The sequence below is a fragment of the Vanessa cardui genome, chromosome 17 (assembly GCF_905220365.1).
Source record: "Vanessa cardui chromosome 17, ilVanCard2.1, whole genome shotgun sequence".
Classification (NCBI taxonomy): Eukaryota; Metazoa; Arthropoda; class Insecta; order Lepidoptera; family Nymphalidae; genus Vanessa; species Vanessa cardui.
The window spans coordinates 2,018,974-2,046,885 of record NC_061139.1 but is presented as its reverse complement, the minus strand read 5'-3'; the positions used below and the strand labels follow the sequence as shown (position 1 = coordinate 2,046,885).

Here is a 27,912-nt window from a genome sequence, read left to right as displayed (position 1 = left end):
TACCGTTTACCCGACCAAACCTGACTATCCCATCAACCAGAATTTATACCCCGATGATCCCGAATATACGGCCAGTAAAGAGAAACTACCGGAATATCGAGTCGATACCGGTTCGAGTAAAAACGATTTGGATAGGAAAGATAGGAAGTTTAGGGATGCGCTCTGCAAGCCCAGACTCTCCCTGGGAGACATGAGGGCTTCGTGGAGGGAATTCAGCGGGAAGTTTGGGGAGAATCGCAAAAAGAAACACAGAGATGACTGTCAGTAGCTCCGTCATATACATTAACATATAGAACTATGTTTTATAATATAGATGATATAAGTTTTAATATTAAGTTTGTTGGTGACTTAATTACGGGCTAAATAATATTTTGGGCGATAACTTAAGCCATAGTGAATAGTATTACTGGATATAGACAATCGCGCTCGAAAGTTGAACATTTTTGATAAATATATTTGTACATTGACGAATGACGAGGTGTCTGAACGATTGAATGATTCCCAAATTAATATTTAGCTTTACATTCAAATGTCGAACGGTAAGACTAGAAATTTTGAATTAGGAACGGAAGTTGGCTTAAATGTAAATGAATCGATGTTAGATTGTTTTGTAGTCTGTTGTAATGGATCACAGCGACAGCGTTTATTGATTTGATCTCTTCCACGCTATGTTGGACATGTTTCTATTCCGTTGTTACTTCTGGAACTTTCTGGAACTTTTCTTGAGTGAGTGCCCGATAACAGAGTTTGCTTGATATGAAAAAAAAAATATTATAACAAGATAATAGCTATTTTTTTTTTTTTTTTAGATAAAACATTGAAAATGACCTCCGTCTCCAAAGTTTTCGAATTTCAATTAAGCGGTATGTTTCAATAGAAATTGTTAATTTTATGTCGAAGTAAATAATAATTTTGAACAACTTGTAAGGAAATTGACCATACATACCATTCATACACCACTCTCTGAGATCTAGACAGTGATTGTGGCGTGCGAGTGAAATGATTTAGACTAAACAATGCAATTATAACTAATTGTTCTACTCTGTTTAATTAACAACACCATGTATAATACCTGACACCTCTATGATAACTATACATCTATATTTAAGATCGGAGTATAATATTTTGTGTTCTTTATTTAAATTATAAATATATTCTTAAAAAAAAATATGTGTTACACTAATATTTATTTTAACAGATATCATATATACTTTAGTTTCAATTGCATGACATATATGGAATATGTTGTATATGTACTATGTTATCAGAAATCAGTCTTACGTTGGTCAAATATTATAGTAATTTATTTAATATGAAACAACCCGGTGTTGTTAGTTAAACAAAGTACGTTCGTTAAAATGTTTATCGAAAAGGAACGCTCGAATAGAATGTATATTTTATGCGGGCTTTAAAGTTATGTGTCACACGTATTCTTAATCGGGTTTTATGTTGAATGATTCGTAAATCTACGAAGTTTGTAGTTGTGTGTTTTATATTTTTGTCTATGATTGTTATATTATTATTTTTTTAAGACATATTCGATGGGATAAAACTGAAAGTGAAAATAGTTTTTTGTATATATCGATACGTGTGGCAACACAGGTGTAGAATTCTTTTTTTTTTTTCTTACCGTTAACATTGGAGGCGAGTAAAGATATTTTTTTTAAATTTTGATCTCAAACCGATAACGAATTTTCAATACAAATTTATTTTTTATAAAAATAAAAATATTGGTCACGTGTATGAGAAATTTGTCAATAGGTCGTTTAAAGATTGTTTAGTTCGAATGTCTTGAATGAGACGTTTAGTTTATTTCTCTATTATTAATAGAAGCAAGTAGGTGATACAGCCTGGGATATTAAAAGTAACTTCTTAATGATGTAGTTAGCATGGTGACTTCAAGAAATATTTGGCAATTAGACACACATAGAATTATTCGATATCAACGATTCGTGGTGTTGGTATACGTTTTTATTCGAAAATATTTTCTTCAATATTTTATGTAATACGTAAATCGCTAATTTTTAATTAAAACCTTTGTACGTTTACAAATGTTTTTCGATGTGGCAACACTGTGTTGTGTCAGTGTCATCAGACAAGATGGCTGCGTTTAGATCGATGTATGGTAACACAGTAGTCTGATACAGTTCAGAATTAATGGTTAGGATGTTCATGAGTCAGTATCGTGTAGTACTGTAGTCAGGAACGGATTTAAAGTTCCGGAGGCCCCGGGGCCAAAAAGGAGTGGAGGCCCCTAAACGATTGCAATTATTTACACTTTGTATAAGCTACTTTTAGACTATATGTTAACTTTGGTGGGCCCCCTCTCCTCGAGGCCCCGGGGGCCCCGCAGAGCCGGGCCTGACCGAGGCTGTGTGCCCGCAGGGGCGGGGTGCGAGCGAGTGGGGCGCTACCGCCCGCTGTCGCCCGACAACACCGCGCACACGTAAATATACGCTCCTTGTGCTCGAGACGCGCTCATTCACGCTCTTATCGCTCATGCTATATTTATTACTTTTTTGGTGTGGTAACATTATTTTTTTCCTCAAAATTAAAGTCCAATGAGATCCATTGAGATGGATCACGAGATTTGAAAGTGATTCAATTGTTTTCTCATTATTAACATGAGGCACGTAACATGTCGGCTTCTATTAATTTCATCTTTATACTCGTTGATCCATCTCAATGAATAACGATAGAACAGTCTTTGATATAAATAGCAGAAATTAAACAATTTATTATTTAAAGGTAATTGTTAATTGAAGTGGCCTGAATGAGCCTTTCTTTTGATCATATAGTGTTTGATATTTTAGAATAATTTCGCTTTTATTTCACATATTGTATTTGTTTTGTCCACTGTACCGTACGTCAAACGCTGATGATCATATAGGAAAGTCTATAGAGTATTTATTTTTTTGTGAATAAACTCGTTCAAAGCACGTAACAATACTACACCCCGGCTTGCCCCTATGAACTAAAAATATAATCGTGCTATTTAAAACTATCTTGGAAATGGCGTTTTTGGGCAAATAAAACAATAAAATTTCCAATGATTGAAAATTAATATTGACCAAAAATCGCCATTTCCAAGACCGCTTATGAGATACGTTACGTTTCGATTGTTTTCCGTCACTGCTTAATCCTGTTCGTAATCACTCGACCCATTTGTTTTGATTAATTCTTCGTTTAAAATAATATTCCAAACGTATAAGGCCTGTTATACACCGATGGGCGGGAAGGAGAAAATCGACATCTCCACTGAACCTAAGCAGACCTGTGGGAATAAGTAATAACTATATGATGCGATAACGGTTAGTTTATATAAAACATTCTTTCTATCGTCTATATTCGGTTTGGTGAATAACGGGCCTAATATTAATGTTTCCAAGATATCTTTGACGCCTCATCTATAGGTGTTGAATTTCGCTTATAATAATGTGCATGCTTAAGCTTGGACCGAATATTACACCAACTTATTGGATATAATTTTGTACTATAATAACGTTGGATCAAATGTTCTGTCCAAGTTTGGTGACCGATTTTGTGTTTGTATATATGTATTTTTGTAAACAGGTCACGCTAATGTCCCTGTGGAATGTGTTTTGTGTAAAGGTTTTTTTTTTTATTTTTAACATTATTCGTGACATCCGCTCAGACGGACTTTGGATTATGGCAACACTATAAATAAAAAAAAATGTACAAACGCGGCTTTGTTCTAAATTTAAATAAGTTTCGTTTGATTTGGGTGTCACAAATATGTGCAATGTTTTCGTACACCGTAACCATCATTCATTCCTCACTCGCTTCGCACAACCCTGAACGCATCACACATGCCACACGATTTTTAAACGCCTTTTTTTAATTTACCTTTTTTTTTGCTTCTATGTTTTGCGCTATATCAGAGGCGTTTGGAAATTGAAATTAACTCGTTAATGATTTTTGAACTTTTTGCATCTACGATAATATTGTGATTCGATTGTTTCACTATTTTAATAAAATCATTCATCTCTCGATGGGTCAGAAAGTTCAGAATCGATTAACAATAATGTGGCATATGTTATCGTTCCAATAGCTTATATGGGTTTCTTACATTTTTCAGGTGAATCCACGTACTTGTGAGGGTGGCACGTGGGATCAGTGACCTCAGCACCTATACATTACCGCTTACCCTCCGCCGTACGGCAAAGGCTCGAACTCCTATCTCGGTGCCGTAAAGACTAATTTCGTTCGGAGCCTTTACCGTAGTGACATTGCTAAACGATTAGTGTTCTATGTGTGTTTACGATGTGTTTATAAGTAATTGTACGGGCTGTGCCGGCGTCCGGAGTCTGGAACGTTCTGGAACGATCGATGTGATAGTGTCGAGTGCCGAACGATTTGATTGGCGCGCGAGTTCGCGGCGCATGCGCACTACAGCGTGGCCGTTTCCCTTCTGTCGTACCCAAGAGTAAAGCGTGGTCACAATGCTCTTACTGTAATCAAAACTAATTCTTATGACTGATTGAGTACATTGATTTATTATTAAATTGATTACGTTTTTCTTTTTTTTTTATTTAGGTAGCCATTGCAATTTTTCTAACATAGATTCTATGGGGGACAAAGTTTTTTTTAAATTCAGTTTCGAATCAATCGATCCCTTGGAAAAAGTAACTGTTTTTTGTTTTAATCTTATCTTACTGTTATTTATTTTTCGCAATTTGAAATTTAAATATCGAATATTAATTTAAAAACATTGTTCCGTTATTTATTACTATTTATAGTTGATAAAGGCCAGTGTCGCTACGACGATCGATGTCGTACTTACTGTAGGTATTCAGACTTTAAACAGCGTTATTATAATTTTTATGTGAAATATAATTGAAAATTATACAAGCGAATGAAATGTTAGCATGTCGAGTTAAATTTTTCATAAAATTCAATAGAAGGTAATGAAGTTATGGCCTACGTTTATGACAAAACTTTATAGTAATAACAGTTTTTGATCTTTCAGTCTGTGTTAAAGGAAATATGGAACCAATTATCTGTGGTGCTCCTTCGTTATTGCATCCTTCACGTTTAAAAAAAAAAAAAAACAAAAAATCTTTTATAATCTTTTACAAGTGTCAACTTACACTGGCGAGTTATAATATAAGCTTCAAATACAGTACAAAATACTTCATACAATAACTAACAAAGAAAATGAAATCTTTAGGGTTTTTTCGAATTTCTTAGGAAATATCTCTAATCTCTATAGATTTTTTTGTATTGCATAATTTCATTAGTTTTTTTTTTATAACTATTTTATAGTGAAATACAATGCCGTTCGGCGAGGCAGAATATCCCACCATAGACCTGTCGATGCACTAATTTCAACTAAAGTAACGATATGTCGAAGTCTTGTTATACAGTTTTACACTCAATCAAACATGCTGGTTTATTTGTTATTAATGCATTGAACTTAAGGTCCAAATTAGTTCGACTTAGTTCCGAGTAGGACAGTAATATTGTATAGATTCGAAGATCTCAGCAACTGCCATCTTTTTAGGCTACGTCACTGTGTAACTTGGGATTTTTTTGGTCATACATAACAATGTTATATATAAAATACTTTAGATCACTTTTATTTATAACAAACTCTATCCATTTAATGAAAATCGAATTCGAAATATGAAAACAATAAAACTAGAAATTAATTCTTTATTTGAAATATAGTGTGTATATTATTATTGCAGAAAATTCCCAAGTGCACAGATAAATAAGTAAAATTACCAAAACTGTTAGCGCCTTTTTTCTATTTCCCCCTTTCAGCTTTATGAAATTAAATGAATTCTATCCAAAGATCCAATAGTACTTAGTCTTTCAATATAATATCCATTTAAAAGATTTGCCTAATTTATAATTAAAATTTTACACAAACATTAATATATAATTCAATTTCATATGAAGTTGTATAAGATTTAAACAGAATAATCGAAAATTAATAATAGTATATTTTTTTATTTTACTATGGTTAAAATTTAAGTTTTATAAATTTTGTACGAATTCTCAAGAAAATATGATATATCTTCAATAGATTCGAAATTCAAATACAAAGTAATGTCAAGTATATAGAAAAAAATATCTTTGAAGCTGTCAGTTAATACACCGTTGATTATTTTTATTTTATAATGAACCAATAACAAATATCACCTATTATTAAAAATAAAGCGGTTTTTTAAATTTAATTATGTAAATTTCATGCCCAGAAATTCGGTATTTAACAACTCTAATTAACAATATGCCGCAATAAAATTTTATTCAAGATGTTTCTAAAATAATTTCATATTCGTCGTATTATTTTTAATAAATTTTTGCCCGTTATAACATAATTAGTGGCCTGTTAAGATCAGATATTGAAAATAGTTAATTTAGCAAAATTTTTATTTTTATCCAAACAAAATGAATCGGCATGATCAATTTAATCTGTTATCAAAATAATTTTACATACATCAGCTATTATTCCATTGATTGCCCATTGATGAGTATCATTAATTACTGATACGTATTAGACAAACGGTCTTTAATAATTGACGCAGTAATCATTAATGTTGCCAGGTTGTATACTTTACCTAAAACTCAGAGTCTGTTTCTGAATTTTACTTTAAAAAATAAACAACCAGTCAGATCTCTGTATAAATTAAATGAAAACAAATTACAATACTAAGTTGAAGGAGCGTTTGCATTACAAGGACCAGAAATGAAATTGCTTAAAAAGCCCGTGCCCAAAGAGGTTTTACTTAAATAAAAACAATGATTTTTTGAGATATGCAATGTAAATTATATTTATTCTAAATCTTAACTTGCCACCGTAGATAATTAGTTAAAATGATAACAAAACAATAATGCATGTGGTTTTTGTTTTTTTAAAAAGGATTTGGCAATGAACTGTTTTGCTTCATGGTATCGCCTGAATTACGAGTTTTTGATAACTCAATCGACATTGATATTTATTTTATAATAAAAATGTACTAGAAAATTCTGTAAAAGACCCCTAGCTCCTAGTATTATGTATGTTTTTTTTAAATTTAATTTTATTAAAAAGGTTGAAAAGTAAGTAAAATTCTACTGTGTTATGTTCATTTCATTTTCAATGTTTTATAATAATGTTTGAAAAAACGGTCGGTTTTAGGTTTTTTTAAATTGAGCAATCGCATTTTATTTTCTGATAAAAATCGATCTTAGCAACCGATGGCAGGGCAAATATTCTCAATTACAAAATTGGAATTTTAAAATGCATTTAAAATAGTACACATCTGTATGGATGCAATAGCAATTTTAGATGATTTCTATTATATGTACTTTTTAATGAACTGTATAACTAACTACAGTAACTGTAAACATCACAGGATCGAAATCGATTCCATCGATTTTGCAATAAAATTGTCCCTTTAAATTTGGATAGAATTATAATTTATCTTTAATAGACCCACCAAAATAGTTTTACTAAAGAATAAATACCACCCTAAAGTTAACAGGACTTAATTTTTTTTTAATAAATTTAAAAATAAGAATGTCATAGTATTAAATCAATGATTGTGAAAAATATATAGAAACAGTCGGAGAAAATAAATACGATTTTGTAAATATTGTTATTAATACATTAGTGTTACTCAGATCTGTTTTTTTTTCTGTACTATAAGTTAAATGTGACATACCAGTTACAAATTCGAGGTTATGTTTCAAAATGGCGGGCCCATAGTTTGGCTTTTAAAATCATTTCTAGCTGGTTTCTATGACGTTTTAGGTACGTTAAGATAAGACTAATAATGTGTTCAGTACTGATTGGAAATAAAATAAGGCAGAAGAATTGAAGATCCGATAAACTACGATTCATTATTAATAAACCTTTTTTCAGTGAAAAGGTTCATGACGGCTAGTGAATGGATACCCTTGGTACTTTTATTGCTTATTACGAAATAATATTAATTTATCTTATAACATCTATGTTTTAGGAAAGAACCATGTGGTCGATTTTAAATTAAATTAAAATCAAAAGAAAACAAAATTTAACTGTATTTTAAACATATTAAAATCATCAAATTTATCTAAAAACATTTAAAAAAAATTAGTGTTGGAATTTGAGATTCGTTTCACATTTAAAGATTTATTCTAAATTGGAAACGATTTTCTTTTATATTCTAATCGGAATTAAGAAAATTGGCATTTACTACTATAAAAAAAAATCTTTAATAAGTATCAAGGCATGAGTCACAGATAACAAAAATGCTCATGCTGCCATGAGTAATAAAATTCAATGGAAGGTTAGTACATGTGTGAAGCTGATGGTACGATAAGAGAAAAGTTAGATAGGCTAGGTTCTAAGTTAGTTTAAGAACGTCATAGAATCATCTAAATAATAGTAGGTTTTACAAAATTAACGATTAACATTATTGTCGGGGTTCGGTTTTTAAACAATAGAGTGCGCTGTAAATTTAAAATTCTTTATTCGAATTTTGAAATTTGAGACAGTTTATTTTACTATGACGTCATATTCGTGGTCTTTCGGGAATCTGTTTTAAGCGTTTTGTAAGTGCTCTGTTTGTTTAGTTAATACGTAACCCCGAATTTTTCGTATAGGTTTAATGAAATAAGGAATTTTGGGCTAAGGCTGTCTCAGTCACACGAATGCTTCCAAGTTGAAATGAAATTGTTTAACTTTTTTTTTTTAATTAAGTGTCATGATTTTATAACATGTTTCTCATTAATTAGTTAGTAATTTAATTCTTTATTGTATTGCTTTGACTTTCAAAAGGTACCAGCGCATCTTTACGTTTTAAATTTACGCTTAAACGATGCGTTGTTTGTTAGCGGAATAAAATACTTGCGTCCGGATTTCTATACGCGTTTATATCATCAAGTACAAATTTAGTATTTATTAGTTGGTTCCGTATCGGACAGATTTTAAATTAAGTGACTTCATCTGAATGATTTCTTAACGGAATTTTTTTAACGCAACGTTTAGTATTAAACGTCCCATTCCAGATTAGTGTTGACTATTATTTTGCACGAAAATTTTCGTTATCGGTTACTCGCTAATATCCTATCCCTCTTCATAAAAGGTTTAGCTTTAAAGATTGTTGTTTGCCTTATAAAAAAATGTGATCTTATGACGATTATACTTAAAGGTCGCAGCACGCCGCAGTCGCAGTGTGTGAACACGATCCTATGCCTAATATATTGAGAAATTCAAACAAAATAGAGCTCGTTAGTACGATATCGAAATGAGTGATTTTTATTCAAATTATATTTTCTACTATTGATCGATGCGTGTGCATGACACTGCGATCGCGACGCTGAGTGAAAAATATGCCTTGTATAATGATAACAAAATGAATTATGTAATATAAGATTTGACATTGTGCGGCGTTACGATAGGATCAGTGGAGAGTTGTGTCAATTGGATTCAGAATACCATGCGAGGGGACTTTATGGATTCCATTGCATCTCTTGTCTAACAGAGCTTCGGCTAGAGTAGGTACTTTCTTATCTGTGGATTGTCTATGATTGTAATTTTTGACAGTAATAAAGTTGGCTATACAAACGTAAATTAGATTTTTTTAAATTAAAACGATGGTTTTTGTTGCTTGTATCACATTGACGAATCGATAAAGTTCCCTCAGCAGAAACTATATTAACGTTTTTTTATGAATCGTAAGAAATTCTTAGTTCCACAATAATTAAATAAAATATGTAAATTTTTTCTTATCTTAGTAAGTAAAAGATCTCATATGACATATTTTTGTTTTGTCTTTTTTATATTTTGATGAACTTCAGAATAGTCGAGTTGATTTAAAGACAACCTATGTAAAATAAAATATATTGATGTATATACTATTGTGTTTCATTTTACACCATTCCTCCTGCAAATAAAAATTTATAATATAACTTTTTGTAATTTTAATTAATAATATTAATACAAAGAAAAGGATAATGATGATGTTCGGATAGATTTGGTACTACAATTGCCTACTTTAAGAGACGAACAAGCTTCTCAGAACATATTAATGCACGAGTGTGTTAGCAAACATAGATGCACTCTATTCCTTTATTGTATTAATCCGATAGGACGGCAGGTTAAGGTGCATGACTTTATGTGCTTACCAAGGCTTGTGACTTTCAACATCCAGACTCCGAATTGTTATTAAAAAAAATTGATGAAATATCGCAATAACTTACCTGGCGTTTAAACCCAGGACTTCTACTTCCTCATACCACTAGACAGGAAAGGATATTAGGGTAGAAAACAATTGGACTCTGATTTTAAGCTTTGAAACTTATTTAACTACACTGTTTCGATGTGGGCTTATGATACGTACGTGGCAGAATATTATCTGACGTTATTCTTGTCCTCATTTAACTAATGGAAGCAAGTCAAGTTTGGTGTTTTAAATTAAAAAATGATTGCATTTATTTATAGTAGACCTCATAATTATTAAATTATATATTAATTAATTTTTATTAAATAATTCGCTCCCGTGGTGGTTTGCTAAAGGTGTCAAACCAAGGTATGTCCACCACAAAATTGCATTTGACATTGGTATTTTTTTTTTTGCTATAATTTCCCATGAATAAATTAAAAATCATGGAGAGAATACTTTTTACAAATTTGTAAATAAAGAACCACGTAAAATATATATATTTTATTATTTAAAAATACTCAATTATACAGATATTTAGAGTCGGTATACAATGTAACGGTCCGCAGCGAGTCAGCATTTTAACCGCAGATAATTCAATTGGATTTTAATATTTCATACTTGTAAAAATTTTACTCCACAGTTGATAATATATTCTTTACAATATACTTTAATTGCATGTCTATTAAAAAGTAACAATTCACAAATATTTTAACATGAACAAAAGTACACTACGACACAACTTAGCTGTAGCATCGGCAAAATTCGTAAATACGATCTCAGCCGAATTAAGTACGCTATCCAAAATTATCAATATTTATTTATCATGTGAATATGATGTTTAAACAAACCTAATAGCTTGTAATGTCATATGGCCTAATATGTTCGTCAATTTGACACATCGATTTACATGCACTTGCTTTCTCGGGTTGAACTGACGCAAGAATCTATAGCGACGCATAGCGTCGAATGGCGCGATAGGGAGCTATTTCTATTGGTTGTATAAATCGACTGCAATCGGTTTTATTAAATTTGACGATGCTACATCTAAGTTGTGTCGTATTATACTGGGACAATTTACAATTCTTATATAAAACTCGGCAAACATTCATAGATATTATTTATATAAAAATAAAAGATATTACAAAACGGTCACAATACCTGGGCACCTGAGGAGACACCGGTCTTCGCTTCGCAGACATTGCGACCAGATTGTCATTTCACTGCTTAAACCTAACATACCACAATCAAAGTCTACGAGCAAGCGATTAATAAGGAACGTATGACACCGCTATATCGCACCTCTTCCCCGGCCTCTGCCTCTGAACCCACCTCTGCCTCTGGGCCTCGAACCTTTGCTAGTGTTCGGCGGGCTTTTGGGTCTCAAGGCCTCTATTCTCTCCGTGCAGCCGGTCGTCTCTCGGCCCTCGTTGAAGTATGAGGCGTACAGTTCGGCGTTGAAGTTCGAGTTGGTGAGTTCGTGCCCAATGGTCACCCAGCCCGGACGAATCGTTGAATCGCGACCGAAGAGATGTACTCTGAAAATAATTTTATTCGTTTACACATAAGTAAAAGCATCAGAAAAAAGTTATATTATTTACATATCCATTGATAATTATAATAAAAATTAATTCATATGAACATTGTAGGCCCAATATTACAAATGAGTAGTAATTTTTTATTGATCTATATTTAATATAAAATTGATTAACGTAAATAATGTGTCTAGGATATGGCAAAAAAGATAGCAAAACTTTTTTATATTAACATTACATTATTCTATAGAGTTTTAAAAACTACGTACAGAGACTGTAACCATTGAATCTTCGCAAAAATGAGAGAAAGTCTAAGGATAGGAATCATAGACAAGAAAGTTAGTTTGTTGCGGATGACCGCAGTTTGACAAAGATAAAGAAACATTAACACAAATAAATCAATATTATAAATGTGAAAGTAACTCAGTCTCTCTGTCCCTCTTTCGCGACCAAACAACTGAACCGAATTTGATGAAATGAAGCAAATTTGAACTCCAAGAAAAATCATTGGCTACTTTCTTTGTCTGACACAGGGCCGTATTTAGGGGAGGGCAACCGGGGCAACTGCCCTGGGGCCTCCACATTAGTGGGGGCCACATTTTTCAGCAAGTTAACAAATACCGAGATATAGTCAAATTATAATAATGTTATTATTTAATATTTTAAAAGTTCACGATACAAATAAATCACAGCTTAGTGATTGAAATGAAAAATTAATTAATTCATGATAACATAATTATTAGGTTGTTCACGCTTCTATTTGTCTAGGGCCCCCACTGGTTTGTGTCCCGGGGGCCTTCAGACCTTTAAATCCGACTCTGGTCTGACACATGACAACCAACACCTAAAACGCGAGCAAAGCCTCGGGGGACTACTAATCAATAATACTATTATGTGTATGTGTAAAAAATTACCTTCTCCGTCCCAAACAGAAGTGTTCCATGATATGGAATATCTCGATCGGTTTCTCCGTACTTCCAAATTCAGGATCCTCGGATATAATCAAATCAATGTCGACGTTAGCGTGTATGAAGTCACCGTCCACTGATCTCCGTACAGTTCCCTTGATCCCCATGAGACAATGCTCCTTAGTCCTCTGGAATACCGCATTGTGTTCCAGATTCTTCGAGTGGCCGGGATTCTTTATGTTTGTCTTGATCCAGCAGATGTCTTCGCAGCGACGGAATCCCCACTTTTTCAGACACTCTCTTCCCATATCAAGACCTGGTATGTATTATAATGTATTGTTAATATTATGGATAGTAAAGTGGTCTTAAGACTAAGATGACCCAAATATGCACTATGCTGTGAAAACATTCAGTCTGTCTGCATATACTGCTTGTGTAAAATACGCTTACCTCATGCATACAAAAACATTTTAATTATTCCAAAATTCCAAAATTTAGGGTAGATAGGGTAATCCAAGTGCGTTTAATGTTCATACTTGTAATAGGTGTGCATATGCCTGGAGTTGTATCGGACAACTCACAAACATAACATAAAAATGACAATTTTTGCCATTAAAATCTGTAAAACTGTTCCTGGGGTTATATGTTTATTACATCCAGTCATCAAATACCTCAAGAAATTTTGGTGATCAATTGATATTATTTGTGAGCTGAGATGGCCCAGTGGTTAGAAGGCGTGCATCTTAATCGACGATTTCGGGTTTAAACCCAGGCAAGCACCACTATATATATGTGCTTAATTTGTGTTCATAATTCATCTCGTGCTCAGCGGTGAAGGCAAACATCGTGAGGAAACCTGCATGTGTCTAATTTCATAGAAATTCTGCCACATGTGCATTGCACTAACCCGCATTGGAACAGCGTGGTGGAATATGTTCCAAACCCACACATTAATGCCTTCGCCCAGCAGTGGTTAATTTACAGGCTGTTACTTTACTTATTTATATTCAGGGCTAGCTGGCTAGGTGACGTCATCGTAAGTATATAAAAGACACGCTTAGTTTTAGCACAATGTTAATGAATATACAGAAAAGGGTCCATTCATTTATTACGTAAGACTATTTCCGCTTGTTTTGACACCCCCTCCTTATTTCATAAGCAAAAAATAAGAATAGTCCGACCCCTTCCCCCTGTTTAATATTTATTACGTAAGAATCTAAAGGAAATAAAGAACACGTTTGGTTCATTTTATTTTATGTTTATGTTTCAAAGTAACAACTTTTTGAAATGTCTATTTGTAATTTCAAAGGTTCTACAGGTAAGCATCCGATCAAGGTAATAGCGCAAGTTCCCGGTTTTTTTTTTAAATAATTTTACATTTGCGCATTTTTTATCTTACGTAAGAACCATCGAATCCTTCCCACCCGCTTATGAGAAAACATAAGAGTTGATCGAACCCTCCCGCCCCTAAATTGTCTAAAATCTAAATAAATCGTAATCGTAATAATAAATGAATGGCCCCAAACTAACTAGTTTATCGTTAAAAGACTGGGTCTCAAACATAAATATAATAAATATGATATATGAGACAACATCACATACATTACTCTGATCCCAATGTAAGTAGATGAAGCACTTGTGTTATGGAAATCAGAAGTAACAACGGTACCACAAACACCCAGACCCAAGACAACATAGAAAACTAATGGTAATCTACGTCGACTCGGCCAGGAATCGAACCCGGGACCTCAGAGTGGCGTACCCATGAAAACCGGTGTACACACCACTCGACCACAGAGGTCGTCAACATAGATTATATTTGTCGGTAAATATACTATTATCAAATTCTTACCCAAAATTTTACATTCTACAAAAAAAGTATATAATTATGAAAACAGAAGCTTTGAACTAATATAAAAATTTAATAACGGAAATACCACCACTACAAGACTATATATAACTATATTAGAATTACTGTTACTTTTATCACTTCATGAAAGCAACTTATATGTATGCAAGGGGTTACCCTCTGAGCTCCCGCACCACAGGAACACGAAGGAGCGCGGCTGAGCGATGTGGTGCAGCTCCAGCGCCAGCACGTCGCGCCAGCGCCAGCCCGCGCCCAGCGGCGGCTCCACCAACACCACGTCGAACTTGCTACCCATCGACTTCAGGTCGAAGGTCTGCAATACACGAACATATTAGCTATTGAGAAAAGATATCCTTTCGTATGTTAAATGACATTAGCCCGCCTTGTGTTACCCGTTATACCGGGAGCCGGTATGGTCAACAGACATCCCAATTTTGAGACAGACTTTTATTGTAACTAGATTTTCTCCGTATTTAGTACGAATCAAGTCAATTCAAGTTATGAATCTTATTGTAAATTGAATAATCTTTATTCACTTTCAACCATTTCTATATAAATACTCAATCATAGCTAATATATAAACTTTCAACAAAGGGTACTTCAGAGCGAATAACAGAACACACTTAGCCATACCGGCTCCCGGTATGTCAACAGTTGCGGCCAAAATGTGTTTATACCAGGAGCCGGTGTTTCAACAAACAAGAGGTTTTAAACAACAACAACAACAACAGCCTGTAAATTCCCACTGCTGGACTAAAGGCCTCCTCTCCCTTTGAGGAGAAGGTTTGGAACATATTCCACCACGCTGTTCCAATGCGGGTTGGTGGAATGCACATGTGGCAGAATTTCTATGAAATCTGTCACATGCAGGTTTCCTCACGATATTTTCCTTTACCGCTGAGCACAAGATGAATTATAAAGACAAATTAAGCACGTGAAACAGCGGTGCTTGCCTGGGTTTGAACCCGCAATCATCGGTTAAGATGCACGTGTTCTGACCACTGGGCCATAATATATAAAAATTAAAGATAATATAGATATTTTATTGTATTGATGCTGACGACCTGGATATATCAATAAATTCATAGTTTAAAAGCATTTAGTTATTATTTTTATTTTACATTAAGTATTCCTCTCTCTTTTAATCCCTGTATATGAATGTGAAACAAGTAACAAAACAATTTTTATTTCTTTTATATTGTAATGTTCCCGATACAAGTTAGTTAAGCACTATTATACAATTAAATATTTTTTTATTTACTTTACAAAGACTGAAGAATAAACAGGTTACATATGATGTGAAAAGTACTTTGCCCTTAGTCACTCTATAAGAATATCACCCATTTCCCATACCATAAACCATAGGACATAAAATTCCCCAAACCTGTAACCTCATAACAATCTAAGAATTAATATTATATTAAAAAAACTGGTGAGTAGGCCCTCACCTAGCAAGCCTGCCGTGCCACCATTTTCATTTTCATAATAGAAGTGGAATTAATGGAGAATATTTTACGTTTAATTTATGCTTAAGCTTACCTTTAGGTCACATTTTAAGTACATAGGAGGCGTCGCAGTTCTTGCTATCAACTCATCTTTCAACTTAATTAATTCTCTGAGTTTGGGGTACTCCTCAAACCTATCCGCTAAGCCTACATCACGAATGAAGTTCTGTGGTCTCTGTCCTGTGTCGACAAAGTGCTGGCAATAATCATTGTGTGGGTTTGATGACTGCGTGCCCTGGAACGTAATTATTTCTATAACATATCTAGTTATCCAACCAAATTGATAACATGAATATAGATAGTGTTTTAAGACCAAATGTGGTTCTAACATTTTGAATTATTGTAAGGCAAGATTTATGCAAGACTTAAAATAATTAATGTCAAAATACTTTTGAGATTAAAATGATTATATAAAGGAATACTAAGGTAAGACAAATTGTTCGAGTGGACAATGCCCGTGTCACTGACATAATATATAATAATATTCATTGTTGTAGAATGAAAATTAAATGTGTGTTCAAGGATATATATACATTTATCTTCAGACAAAGAAAAAGAGAGAGGCAATCATCTTGGTTGGTATAGAGCTATTAAAATGTTTACTTATAAAATTTAATTATTTAACTTTATTGGTCAATATATATTTATTGTACACAACTAGGACCATTCTGTCCCTTGTTATATATACATACGGATATTATTAGAATTAAGTATATCTAGTCTAAATTATGTGTATAAGACATTTCACTATTGAAATATAGATAATGATACTAGAAAGGTTTTCCAATTTAAGTGGATTTATTCATTTTCAATGTCATATACTACAGTATACATTTTAACTGATAATAAATTTCAAAAGGACAATATAAACATTAAATCATCATTTTTGTTATATATAAATACAATGAGTATATATTTTATAATATGGTCTTTGTATTTTAATGGAACAAACCTTCAAAAACGTAGAGGAATCTGTATAAACGAGACTATCGGGTTCTTTTGGCACCGGCTTCTCGTTTCCATCGGGACTGAATTCCGTAGTAGCTTGCTTTTTGGGCAGAACATCTAAAGACGCTCCTAAGGCTTGACGAAGTTCACTGACACTTGATACACCTAACTGTAAAATAGATTTCATATAAAACAAATGAATCGAAATAGTTTTCTCATTATTCATGGCGTTGTTATTGTTGTAAAACTTTTTAACAAAACATTCAAAACAGCGTTGGCATTCTAATTCTAAAGATCATATCTATGTGGCAAATTTACCGTTTGGGCCAGTAATTTCTTTCGTTTTTGAGATCTTTCGCGGAGTTCTTTTAATTTTTCACTCATATTTACGTTACAACTATGATCGTACACATAGAAGCAAAAGTTATTTTGTTATGTGATTAAAGCGTCCTTGCTTTTGTAGGTTGACAAGACGTGACAGAAAAGTGATGGAAAAATGTGACAGTGAGACAGAGTATCTATAGCAAATATGGTTAAAAATAGTTACAGTTATCATTAAATAATTAAACAATTAAATAATCAAATTAGAGTAAAGTGGCTAGCATAAAGTTTTTCTTTCATTTATGAAGTCTAACTAATAACATAAAAAATATTAACTGATCATATATTCACTAAAAATATATGTATAATACGAGCACTTTTTATAGTAAACTTCATCGAATAAAAATGTTTATTTTTTATCATTACAAATCTATACATTTGTTATTTAGAATTAGATCGATAATTTTGATATCTTAATCACAATCCTCGGTAGTATAGTGGTAAGTATCCCCGCCTGTCACGCGGGAGACCGGGGTTCGATTCCCCGCCGTGGAGTTACCTTTTTGTATTTATAATTACATATTTTATTTATTTTTAAATTTTACACTATATTTTTTAATGTTTAATTATAAAGAAAATACTTAATTTTATTAATTATTAAAATAAAAAGTGAGAACTCGGGGCTTCTATATCTTATTAGTTTGTTATCTAAATATATTTGTTTCTGAAATCGTAAAGTATTTCAAAATACTTTTGTGGGAAAATATAAATTGTTTATTTTTTATGAGAATATTACATTCTACCTTTGCCTTGATATGGCGTGCGTCCTGAGTGACGGCGACCCGCGCTCGTAACAATACATCGATGTTTGGTCTGTAAAGGAGGCGCACAGGAGTCAGTCACCAATCGCCTTATCTTAGCGGATCCGAATACGAGCCTTCACACAGCCTTTCGTATAAAGAAAGCTTAGAGTCCCGGAGAAGGAGATGGCTACTTTTTTCAGTTTACTCATCGAGGAAGGAAAATGCTGGGTGTCGGTTTTTGTTCTATAGGTGAAGTTTAATATTTGTAGAAGAAAAAGTAACTTTGTACGTCTGTCTGTTACATTTCCCCGACCAAGTCCCTCAATTTTTTTTAATGAAATTTGGCGGGGAGTAAAGTTAAGTCCAATGAAAGGATATAAGCCACTTTTCCTACAGGGTTTTGTGTCTCAATCTAATAAAACAACGTTACTATTTGTATTAAATTAAAATATAAATTTTATTCAATAAAATATTGTTAAATTGTTTTGTTTCGAGCATTCATTGGCTGGAACGCAGTTTCCTTTTTCATTTCTAAATAAGCCGCGCTTACAATGACAGCCGAGGTGACAACGGCGCGGACGCGTGCACGCATGCGCGGTACAGCTCGCCTCACAACCGTAATGACATGTGTACTCCTCGTTAGGGTTGGGACATTTTTCTGTAAATAATAAAGCAATTGATATTTTATATTAAACTGAAGTTAAAACGAAATGTATGTTGAGACAAATTTAACAATTAAAGAAAGTCTATACACGAAAGTTTTAGTAAAATATTAGGAAATAATGTAACGAACCACTAATAAACCATTTGCTAGATTAATTAAACGATAAATAATAAAATAAAAAATAAGGAAATTCGTGACTGCACAATGATCACGTTTAATAATGAAACAATTTTATGTTTTAGCTCTTTTTAGTAAAACGGAATAAGAAAGAAAACCAATCCATGGTTTTACTTCACAAAGTATATATAGAGTTCACAGATTTTGGAATTTATTAAAGAAATCCGGAAAAGTATTCATTACTACCCACGAGTGACCCGACTTCATATTGCGTTAATTTATAAATGTAGCTGAACATAAAACGGTACAAATTACATGTCATCATATTCAGCTGTTTTGTGTACAAATACATACGAGGAATACAATCCTTTTCTTCAACACACAGGCCAGTGTAGTGACGCAATAGCGGAGGTCGGCACAGACAGCCCTGTGTGCACGTCGTCTCTGGGCATATTGGGGACGGCTCGGAACAGCTTGCCTCACACCAGCCGCACCAGACGAACACTTCGTCGGGCAGGCATTCGTCTATAGATGGCTCGTTGCTGCCAATCGTTATAACAGCTACGAAATAACTACAATTTTTTCCAAAAAGTATTGTTAAATTTGATAAATAATTACGGACTATAAGTCTTAAGTACTTGACGCTTAATAAAAATAAACAAATCGATAACCAATATTCTGGATGTATACATATATATATTATTATACAGGACATATTTATTTCAATTATTTGAGACAGCATCAAATTTTGGCAGAGTTACATATGACCTTGATTCGTGCGCTATGAGCTTACATAATAATGGTTATAGAGTTAGTAAAAAAATAATATTGTAGTAAAATATTAGACCTTGGGGGCAATTCTTTAACAATATGCATTGTCCATCTGGTGCTTTCAGATAGCCTTCCTCACAGAAGCATCCGGCGATACAGCTACTGTTACAAGGTGGGTTCGGGTCTGAGCAAGTTTTATCACATCTCCTGCAAGAGCTATACACCTGGTGGACGCCACAGGATAACTCGTATGGCAGAGGTAGTTCGGTTACAACTGCAAAATTTTAATATTTCTTGTCATCTCGTTATGAAGAAGTTTACAAGCAAGCTTAATACGATATAGAAGGTGAGCTTCGAATATCACAAAATTGTCTTTGTCAGAAAACTACTTTTGGGTTTTGTTTTTCAAATAAATAATAGAGTAAGCCAATTTTTGTTAGAGTGATTATAACACGTTAGCTGCACATCTAAAATCGTTTATAGTCTCATTTTGAAGAGCTCCAACCATAGATTGAAAAGGATTAACCTTTAAGTACTGACGTGGTTTAGTCAGATCATAAATGTAGACGTGTCGTCTATCAGACGGTTATTTAAAAAACCGAAATGGGTTCTTAATATTCACTAAAATTCACATGATTTAATTGCAATATGATCCGTTTATTATTGATTTACTAAGGAAAATTAAAAAACAACAACATTTTCGTATGAGATTAACATTTATTAGGTACTAATCAAAAAGCTACTATTTAAGAAAGCTTTCATTTCTTCACGATAGGTGGGTTTTAGTTCAACTTTATTTGGACTTTTATACTTTGTGCAAATCTACAAGTTTTTGATTTAATAATTGTGTTAATCATCGTCGTGTCAAATAGTTCAAGTCATAAAGATTCTGAGTCGTTGAATGTTTTGGGTTGACGTCGAGGGTTTTCAACAATATTGTGACTTCGCTCGACTCATAGATAATACATATAATCTGGCTCGACTGATCAATCATTGCGTTGGATCCCGAAGCTACAGAGAAGGGCGTGGTAAGGGTAACTTTAAAGGCGCCGAAATAAAGCTCATATAATTATGTTTTGTCACCGTCTGTGAGACACCCACGTCAGTACCTAAAGGTTAAAGAGGATCCTTGATTGAGTTACTGTCCGGTTAAACAAAAGTACTGCGGCTGTATAAGTAAAAATAAATAAAAACTTTATCAAATCAACTGTTCTCAACAAACTCCAATTGTAACTAAAATGTATACTATTTGACATAACATTTTTAAATAAGGTTTTATAATTTTGCCGCTAAATGTCACTTGCAGCTTACAATTAAATGAAAAACATTTCATTGTTTTCGTTCGATATACCTAAAATACTTCTTTTGAAAAAACGCGAAGTTTCGCGGGAGACCGGAAAGACATCCTTAATATCCCTTCTGTAATATCTACAACAGTGTATTATTTTCTATTCCAATTTCGGACGACGGAAGATAATATATAAGAATTGAAAAAACGTTATAAATGCTTACCGTACAATTGCTTAGAGCTTAGATACATATAAGGATTAAATATTATTACATAGTATAAAACAAAGTCGATTTTTCTGTCCCTATATCCCTGTGTATGCTTAAATCTATAAAACTACGCAACGGATTTTGATTATTTTTTTTAATAGATAGAGTGATTCGAGAAGGAGGTTTAATATATAATGCATGGACAAATTCGGAAAGAAACATTGATAATTTTAGAAGTTACTACTATGATGTCATATTATTGCACACGTGCGAAGCCGGGTTCGGTCGCTAATAATAATTGAACAAAAGACATTCAAGAATCAATACAACATCTTTTATCGTCAATATTATATGTGAGAACATTTATCGTAAATTTTATTTTCACCAATATTGATTTCCAACGTAAGAAAGCAGTTTTGAATATTTATAATTGAACGAATATTGGTTACCATTTTTTTCTACATTATAAAGTTGTTAAAATGACTTAAAAAAATGAATACGCACGTAAATCGTTCCTTTTCAGTCGAGAACATTCCTCGTATTTGAAACATTGGTTATATTTGTCTTCAGTCAATTTTTTACCACAGAAACATCGGCCGCAGGGTTCCGTACACACACTCGTCCCATTTTCGCAGGACTCGTTACAAGATTCGCAGAGTTTGAAAACCTCATTTCGGGAGCAATCATAAGTTATATTATCTGAGTAATTTCGTTCCGCTTTTTGTAATGTTATGTTGATTTTTGATTTTCTTGCCGTATTTTGTTTCATTTCTGCTTTGTCTGTTTGAAATGAAAATGTGAATGTAGAAATGTATAATATAATATTCAAATTAACTAAATGGGGTCTTATAGGAATATTGTATTTATTTAAATTTGATGTGAAGCTAATTTCATGTTTTTGGAGGAGGTCTACATCCGACAGTGGAATAATGACGACTGATTATGACGATGGTGTTAATAGCCTATTTCAAATAGTTAAATGTTAATCATGAACAAATCATCATCATCCTTCTGTCCTTATCTCAATTTTATTTGGAGTCGGCACAGCATGTCTCCTCCTTCCATACTTCTCTGTCAGACGCCATCTCACAAGAAACGTTCTTTCAAACCATATGGTCATTCACACAGAAGTCATTTGCAAATCCAGGGCGATAAAATTACAAACCAATAATATATTTATTACTAAATAAAGATATTTACTCACCAGCTATATTTCCAATGATCACATTATAAAGGATAACACTCAAACAGATGTAAGTGTTCGTATACATGTTGACTTATTCTCGGTTCCTACTAAAATGACACATACGAATCGGAAAATCGCATTCGCGTTGTGGAGAGGCTTATTCGCGACATAACCATGCCCGCTGTCAATCTGCGAAATGCCTGTACCGTAATCTGCCTTTATTTCAAAATGGTATATAAAGGCAACTTTTAAGAAATATTCTAAGCATTATATACAGCTGAGTATTTTATTGATATTGAGGATTTCTGTAAGTCTGTCTTGGTATATAGAACATGTCATTTTACTATGAAATAAAGATTTGTATATGAGTAAATCAAAATATTGAATAAAGTTTCAAGTAGGCTTTTACAAGCACTTTTGAATCGTAATTTTACAATTAAGTGAAGCTACCACCGGTTCGAAAAGTAGATTCTACCGAGAAGAACCGCCAACAAAATCGGTAGTTACCTACTCTATTTCAACATTTAAAAAATACAAAGTCATGTTAGTTAATACAATTATTTAAATTAATATATCCTGCTTGGGAGTCAACAGGTATTAACTACACGCTTTTTTATCATCTATAAAATCTTGTATCGAATAATATGCTTTTTTTACCAATATGAAAGGTTAAAATGTCTGTCTTGTCAACGGCAAAGTTAAAAATGTCTGCGGAATTTTAAAAATTTAAATTTTAAAAATTTTAATAAAGAGTAACTACTGAGTTTCTTGCCGGTTCTTCTCGGTAGAATCTACTTTCCGAACCGGTGGTTGCTTCACTTAATTGTTAAATGACGATTCAAAAGTGCTTGTAAAAGCCCACTTGAATAAAGTATATTTTGATTTTGATTCATCGACATGATTATTTAAGTAAAAATAAAAACTTCCAAAATAGTGTTGCGTTGCTGTGTAGTGAACAATCAAGACATGCGTTAGCGACGACCTGAATATGACAATCCAACAATTACACCATTGTTCTGCAATTTCAGGAAACATTACCACATTCCATAGAGTTAAACGGCATCAAGCGCAAAACAGCTGAGGGCTTCATTTATTACGTAAGACTATTTTCACTAGTTTTTGACCACCTCCCTTGTTACGATAAGAAAATATAAGAATAGGTCGAAACTCTCTTGTGTGTAAGGCACTTGTGTTATAGAAAATCAGAAGTAACGAATGTTACACAAACGAAGGGATTGAAACCGAGACCTCGGAACACATGAACACCGGTGTACACACCACTCGACCATGGATGTCGTCAAAAATTCGGCATTTAATAATCATTTCCCAATTTTATTTAACGTTATAATGTTGAAAAAGAAAAACTAATAATATGTAATCATGAATGATTAGAGTTAATTGTATCTAAGAACCTTATTTATGGGGAAAATTAAATTAGTACGATAAGATCACAGTGTAATGTTGGCGTGAGAAACGACTTCTAAGAAAGTATGCTTAGGGGGCTTGCAGTTACGACTTGATAACACTGAGTATTGACGCCGCAGGTCAACAATTTCCTTAATGTAGCCCGCCATCTTCTTTTTTACCTCAGAGCCTCATTTTGCATAGAAGACATTTCAGTAGGTACTATTAATATTTTAATGTAGCATACATGTGAAAATATTAGCACAAACATAAAATCAGTATAGAACACGTGTAGGATGGACTGACGACGGTATACTTTACTATAATTTATTAAAATATTTTTTTAGAACTTTTTATCCCTCAGATATTTATAGAATGAATTGTATGAAATTATGGCAAAACTGTAAGCTATATATGTAAATGTAAGCATGCAAATTAAAAAAATATAATAAATTAATAATTTAAAAAAGTAACAAAAGATAATTATTTTATAAAAGGTACTATAATAATACCAAATGATCAAACACTACTTAAGCTCTTCGAGTGTGATTCGGTAAGGATACATTAAATAAATAAACTCTCGTATTTATAATACATAATATGATACACTTATAAACAAATTTGTGCCTCGTTTTCCTATTTTCATTTGAATGCCATTTCTAAACCGTTTATCTGAGGTCTGTACCTCCGACGTCCAACTCCATTCATCCGGTAAGTGCTAGTGGATGGTAATATCAATTTCAGCCATCTTTGATTTAAAAAATGTATCGAATTATTTGATTTAGAAGATACTATTGTTAAATCTTTTTTCCTTATTTCAATGGGATGCTTGTTTTTATTTCCATAACAATAAAATATTGTTAGAAAATTTTTAAGAATCAATGAAGTCCGTACGTTAGTTATTCGTACATTTACACAATTAATTTAATACTTTAGTATATAAAAATCTGAGTTGAGTTATGTTTATAATATTATAATTAATGGAAAAATATGTATTACCAAAAAAAAGTGACAAGGCGTGCGTTCTGTGCACACCGCATACTCGAATTCACTAGTATAAAGCGATTGGTGAGTGACTTCTGCGCGAGTCCGATTGCAGTTCATACAAACATACACTTAAAAATCGATAATGCTAGATAAAAATAAACTTAAAAAATATATACATAAATAAAATATATTTCATAAATTAAAAAAGGTAACTCCACGGCGGGGAATCGAACCCCGGTCTCCCGCGTGACAGGCGGGGATACTTACCACTATACTACCGAGGATTGTGATTACCAGTGCGAAATACTCATACCAAATTTACACTTACAATACTAAAGTCAAATCAAGACGATATTTATAAACTCATCAAACTTTAAATAGTAGAAACGAGTTTTAACGCTTCTGATTGGTTCGAACATGTGTCTCTCAGTCAAATAATACTTAATATTAAATTTTAAATGAATTCATATCTACATTTAACAGTATATCAACAAAATGTATCTCTTGGGTATTTTATTTAAGGTTATAATAATGAATTTAACTGCACCTACTACAGCTAGCATATATTACCTGATTGAGCTACAAGCAAGTCAAATCTTTTAAGTTTCAACAATCTACTCTTTTTCAATATATTATTTTTTTATAATTATTGTAGGGATATTCATGATAAATGTTATAGTACGAGTATGTAAAAATAAAACTAGAATCATGCTAAAAGCATGCATACTCTCGACGCGGGCACAATGTAGGTCAAGAAATAAATTAAACAATGAGTTCTTTGAAATGCGCTATATTTTCTCTCAGTTGCAATAAACTACAAAGTTGAAATATACAGTAACATAAAGTTATAAGAAAATACAACATCTTCACATAAAACCAATCCTCGCGCGGAAACCAAAACCGTGTCTATGGTAGCCATAGTTAAAAATGTATAACTAAAATAATTTAAATTAATATTTTATTTACACTGACAATGTGTTTATTGTCTGTTAATAAAAAAATTGCATGCCAAAAAGAAAATTAATTACCAAATAAATCAAATATATTAAATCTGTTCAGTGACAAGTCCATTAAAGGAAAAATTTGCGTTCATTTAAAAAAAAATATATAAGAGCACCACTTGTTGTTATGACGTCATAAGATTAAATATGGCTACCAGTTCACCTTTGACTAGACGAAAAATCCACCAAGAAACGAATTTAGAGGCAAAATCGTTTAATAATCGTTCAAATTAATTCAACTATAAAATTTCTGTATATTAAACATTTGTAATTTTAAAAGTCAAATTGAACTCATTCACAGTTTTGCCTCTAAAATCAACAGAAACCTATCAAAATAATCTATAATATGAGAATAATTTTTTTAGTCGTCATATAAAAAGGTATTTATTTATACACATCCAAGCCCGGCAGGATTTTTAAGCTATATTTATTATTTACTGTATAAAAATGGCCAAGTACAGTTAATTTATAATTATATTCTTTTTAATTTCAATTTACAAGAATACTTTTATGGATATTATTACTATTGCTTAAGATTTCTTCGGAGGCATTTTAGTTTATGACTATCTTATGTTACATATGAAAGATTTTGCTAGCCATACCTATTTTACATATAAATATATATGTTACAAATAGATGTTTTTATTGCAAAATGCGTTATTGTTTAGATTTATTTGTACAAAATTTAAATGAATAACGTAACTATTTTTGGCTGTATAAGATTAAGTCTTTGGCCGAAATTATAATCTGTGCGTATTTTTTTAATATTATTATTATTAATAAAACCATATAGGCTTTTTGTGTTTTATTTAGATTTTGTACAAATATTGTATAATATTGCAATATATTTAATATAAAGAATAAATGTAAAGGTAACATGAAACGAAATAGATAACACATTGTACATAAAGGCACAAATAATTTAAGTACCTAAGTTTATTCAAAAACTTACATTAATAACTAATCTATAAGATATTACATGTTACTTGTTACTCGTATATTAAAATATATGTAAGTTACATTTAAGTAATTGATCATTTATTTTCACATGATACGCGGTAATACATATTAAACAATTCAAAATTGTTTACATATTATATATCGATATATGAATGACCGTATTCGTTATAACACTCGCATCTCATATAATACACCCTCTTAAAAGCAGGCTAACATTTTTGGCACCCTACAAAATATCTAAATTCGTCTGAACTATACTAACTCATTAGTAAACTCTTTGCTACAATTAATTATGTACCTACATAGGAACAAATGTATTCTAAGGATTGTCTGTGTATGTACTAGAGATATGTACATTTGAAAATTTCAATCGAAGGTCATTAAAACGTTAATGATAACGCTATGTTTAAAAAAATATTCTTTTCACAAAAAATAATACGCCAATTTAATACTATTTATGTTACCATACGGATGAATAGCATATACTTAAATACATAATGTATCTTAAATTAAAAAAAAAAGTGATGCGGAAGTGACTGATAATATGGCTAACGAAGACTCTTTACGAAATCACCCCAAGGAAGGAGCACAGGGCAAGGAAAGATGACGGCGCTATGCGTTTGATAGACGGTTTGACACTAATGACAGGTGGCGTTGACAGCTGACAGCTAGCTGTCACTTCTGACAGGTGGCGTTGACAGTTGGCAGCTAGCTGTCACTTCTGACAGGTGGCGTTGACAGCGGACAGCTAGCTGTCACTTCTGACAGTTTGGGCGGTCGGCTAGGCGGGGTGCGCGTCGGCGACGAGCGCGGCGCGGTCGAGGCTGGCGTACTCCTTGCCGGAGCGCGGGCGCGTGAGGTGGCGCTCGGCCGACGCGTCGCACGAACTGAACGACGACACGGACAGCGACTCCATGTAGTCCGACGTGTCGGACGCGCCCGACGACGTGCTCTTGTTGGTCACGTGGCTGTGGCGCGCCGACGAGTCCGTCTCGCCTGGAACGTTAAACAGCCTTATTAGACATTTTGGTGACAAGAAAGCATAACATACAGATATACTCTTCAGGACAAAATTACATTTCTCATTGAAATAAAACTAGTTATAACGGATTTGAATCGCGTATAAGACTACCCGTCTACCCGTGACCACGAACGCTGTAAAGTGCTCGAAACGTCGGGATGCCAAAAATAATTAATATACGCGATTCAAATCCGTTATAACTAGTTTTATTTCAATGTGTAATCGCAAAAATTTAAGACAACATTACATTTCTCATTTTG

At 32.9% G+C, this 27,912-nt stretch overlaps 4 protein-coding genes and 2 non-coding genes across 6 annotated transcripts in view; 2 read left to right on the top strand and 4 right to left on the bottom strand.

Moving 5' to 3' along the window:
- The window catches only part of LOC124536661 (phosphatidylinositol 3,4,5-trisphosphate 3-phosphatase and dual-specificity protein phosphatase PTEN), a 55,837-nt gene extending 51,307 nt beyond the window's left edge, over positions 1 to 4,530 (top strand). Inside the window, exon 8 of the mRNA XM_047113212.1 lies at positions 2,386 to 4,530. Within this exon, the coding sequence (XP_046969168.1) occupies positions 2,386 to 2,450 (65 nt within the window). The 3' untranslated portion in view covers positions 2,451 to 4,530. The remainder of the gene's footprint in view (positions 1 to 2,385) is intronic.
- A 6,665-nt stretch (positions 4,531 to 11,195) lies between these two features.
- Positions 11,196 to 17,405, bottom strand: LOC124536922 (N6-adenosine-methyltransferase non-catalytic subunit). The gene is made up of 6 exons (XM_047113589.1): positions 17,239 to 17,405; positions 16,925 to 17,089; positions 16,007 to 16,207; positions 14,624 to 14,780; positions 12,604 to 12,913; positions 11,196 to 11,692 (listed from the first exon to the last, which is right to left on the bottom strand). Exons 1-6 carry the CDS (start codon positions 17,302 to 17,304, stop codon positions 11,446 to 11,448), a joined length of 1,146 nt encoding a protein of 381 aa, XP_046969545.1. The 5' UTR covers positions 17,305 to 17,405; the 3' UTR covers positions 11,196 to 11,445.
- A 319-nt stretch (positions 17,406 to 17,724) lies between these two features.
- Trnad-guc lies at positions 17,725 to 17,796 on the top strand. The gene has a single exon. It is a non-coding gene; the product is annotated as a tRNA-Asp (tRNA).
- Positions 17,797 to 18,535: 739 nt separating this feature from the next.
- Positions 18,536 to 22,379, bottom strand: LOC124537026 (mucin-6-like; the record flags this gene model as incomplete). The annotated part of the gene is made up of 5 exons (XM_047113734.1): positions 22,298 to 22,379; positions 21,598 to 21,873; positions 19,673 to 19,870; positions 19,180 to 19,386; positions 18,536 to 18,702 (listed from the first exon to the last, which is right to left on the bottom strand). Coding segments are annotated over exons 1-5 (915 nt in total), but the record flags the coding sequence as incomplete, so codon positions are not given.
- A 2,503-nt stretch (positions 22,380 to 24,882) lies between these two features.
- Positions 24,883 to 24,954, bottom strand: Trnad-guc. Its single transcript has one exon. It is a non-coding gene; the product is annotated as a tRNA-Asp (tRNA).
- A 490-nt stretch (positions 24,955 to 25,444) lies between these two features.
- Positions 25,445 to 27,912, bottom strand: part of LOC124536643 — a 168,670-nt gene continuing 166,202 nt past the window's right edge. The window contains exon 10 of the mRNA XM_047113173.1: positions 25,445 to 27,627. Within this exon, the coding sequence (XP_046969129.1) occupies positions 27,413 to 27,627 (215 nt within the window). The 3' untranslated portion in view covers positions 25,445 to 27,412. The remainder of the gene's footprint in view (positions 27,628 to 27,912) is intronic.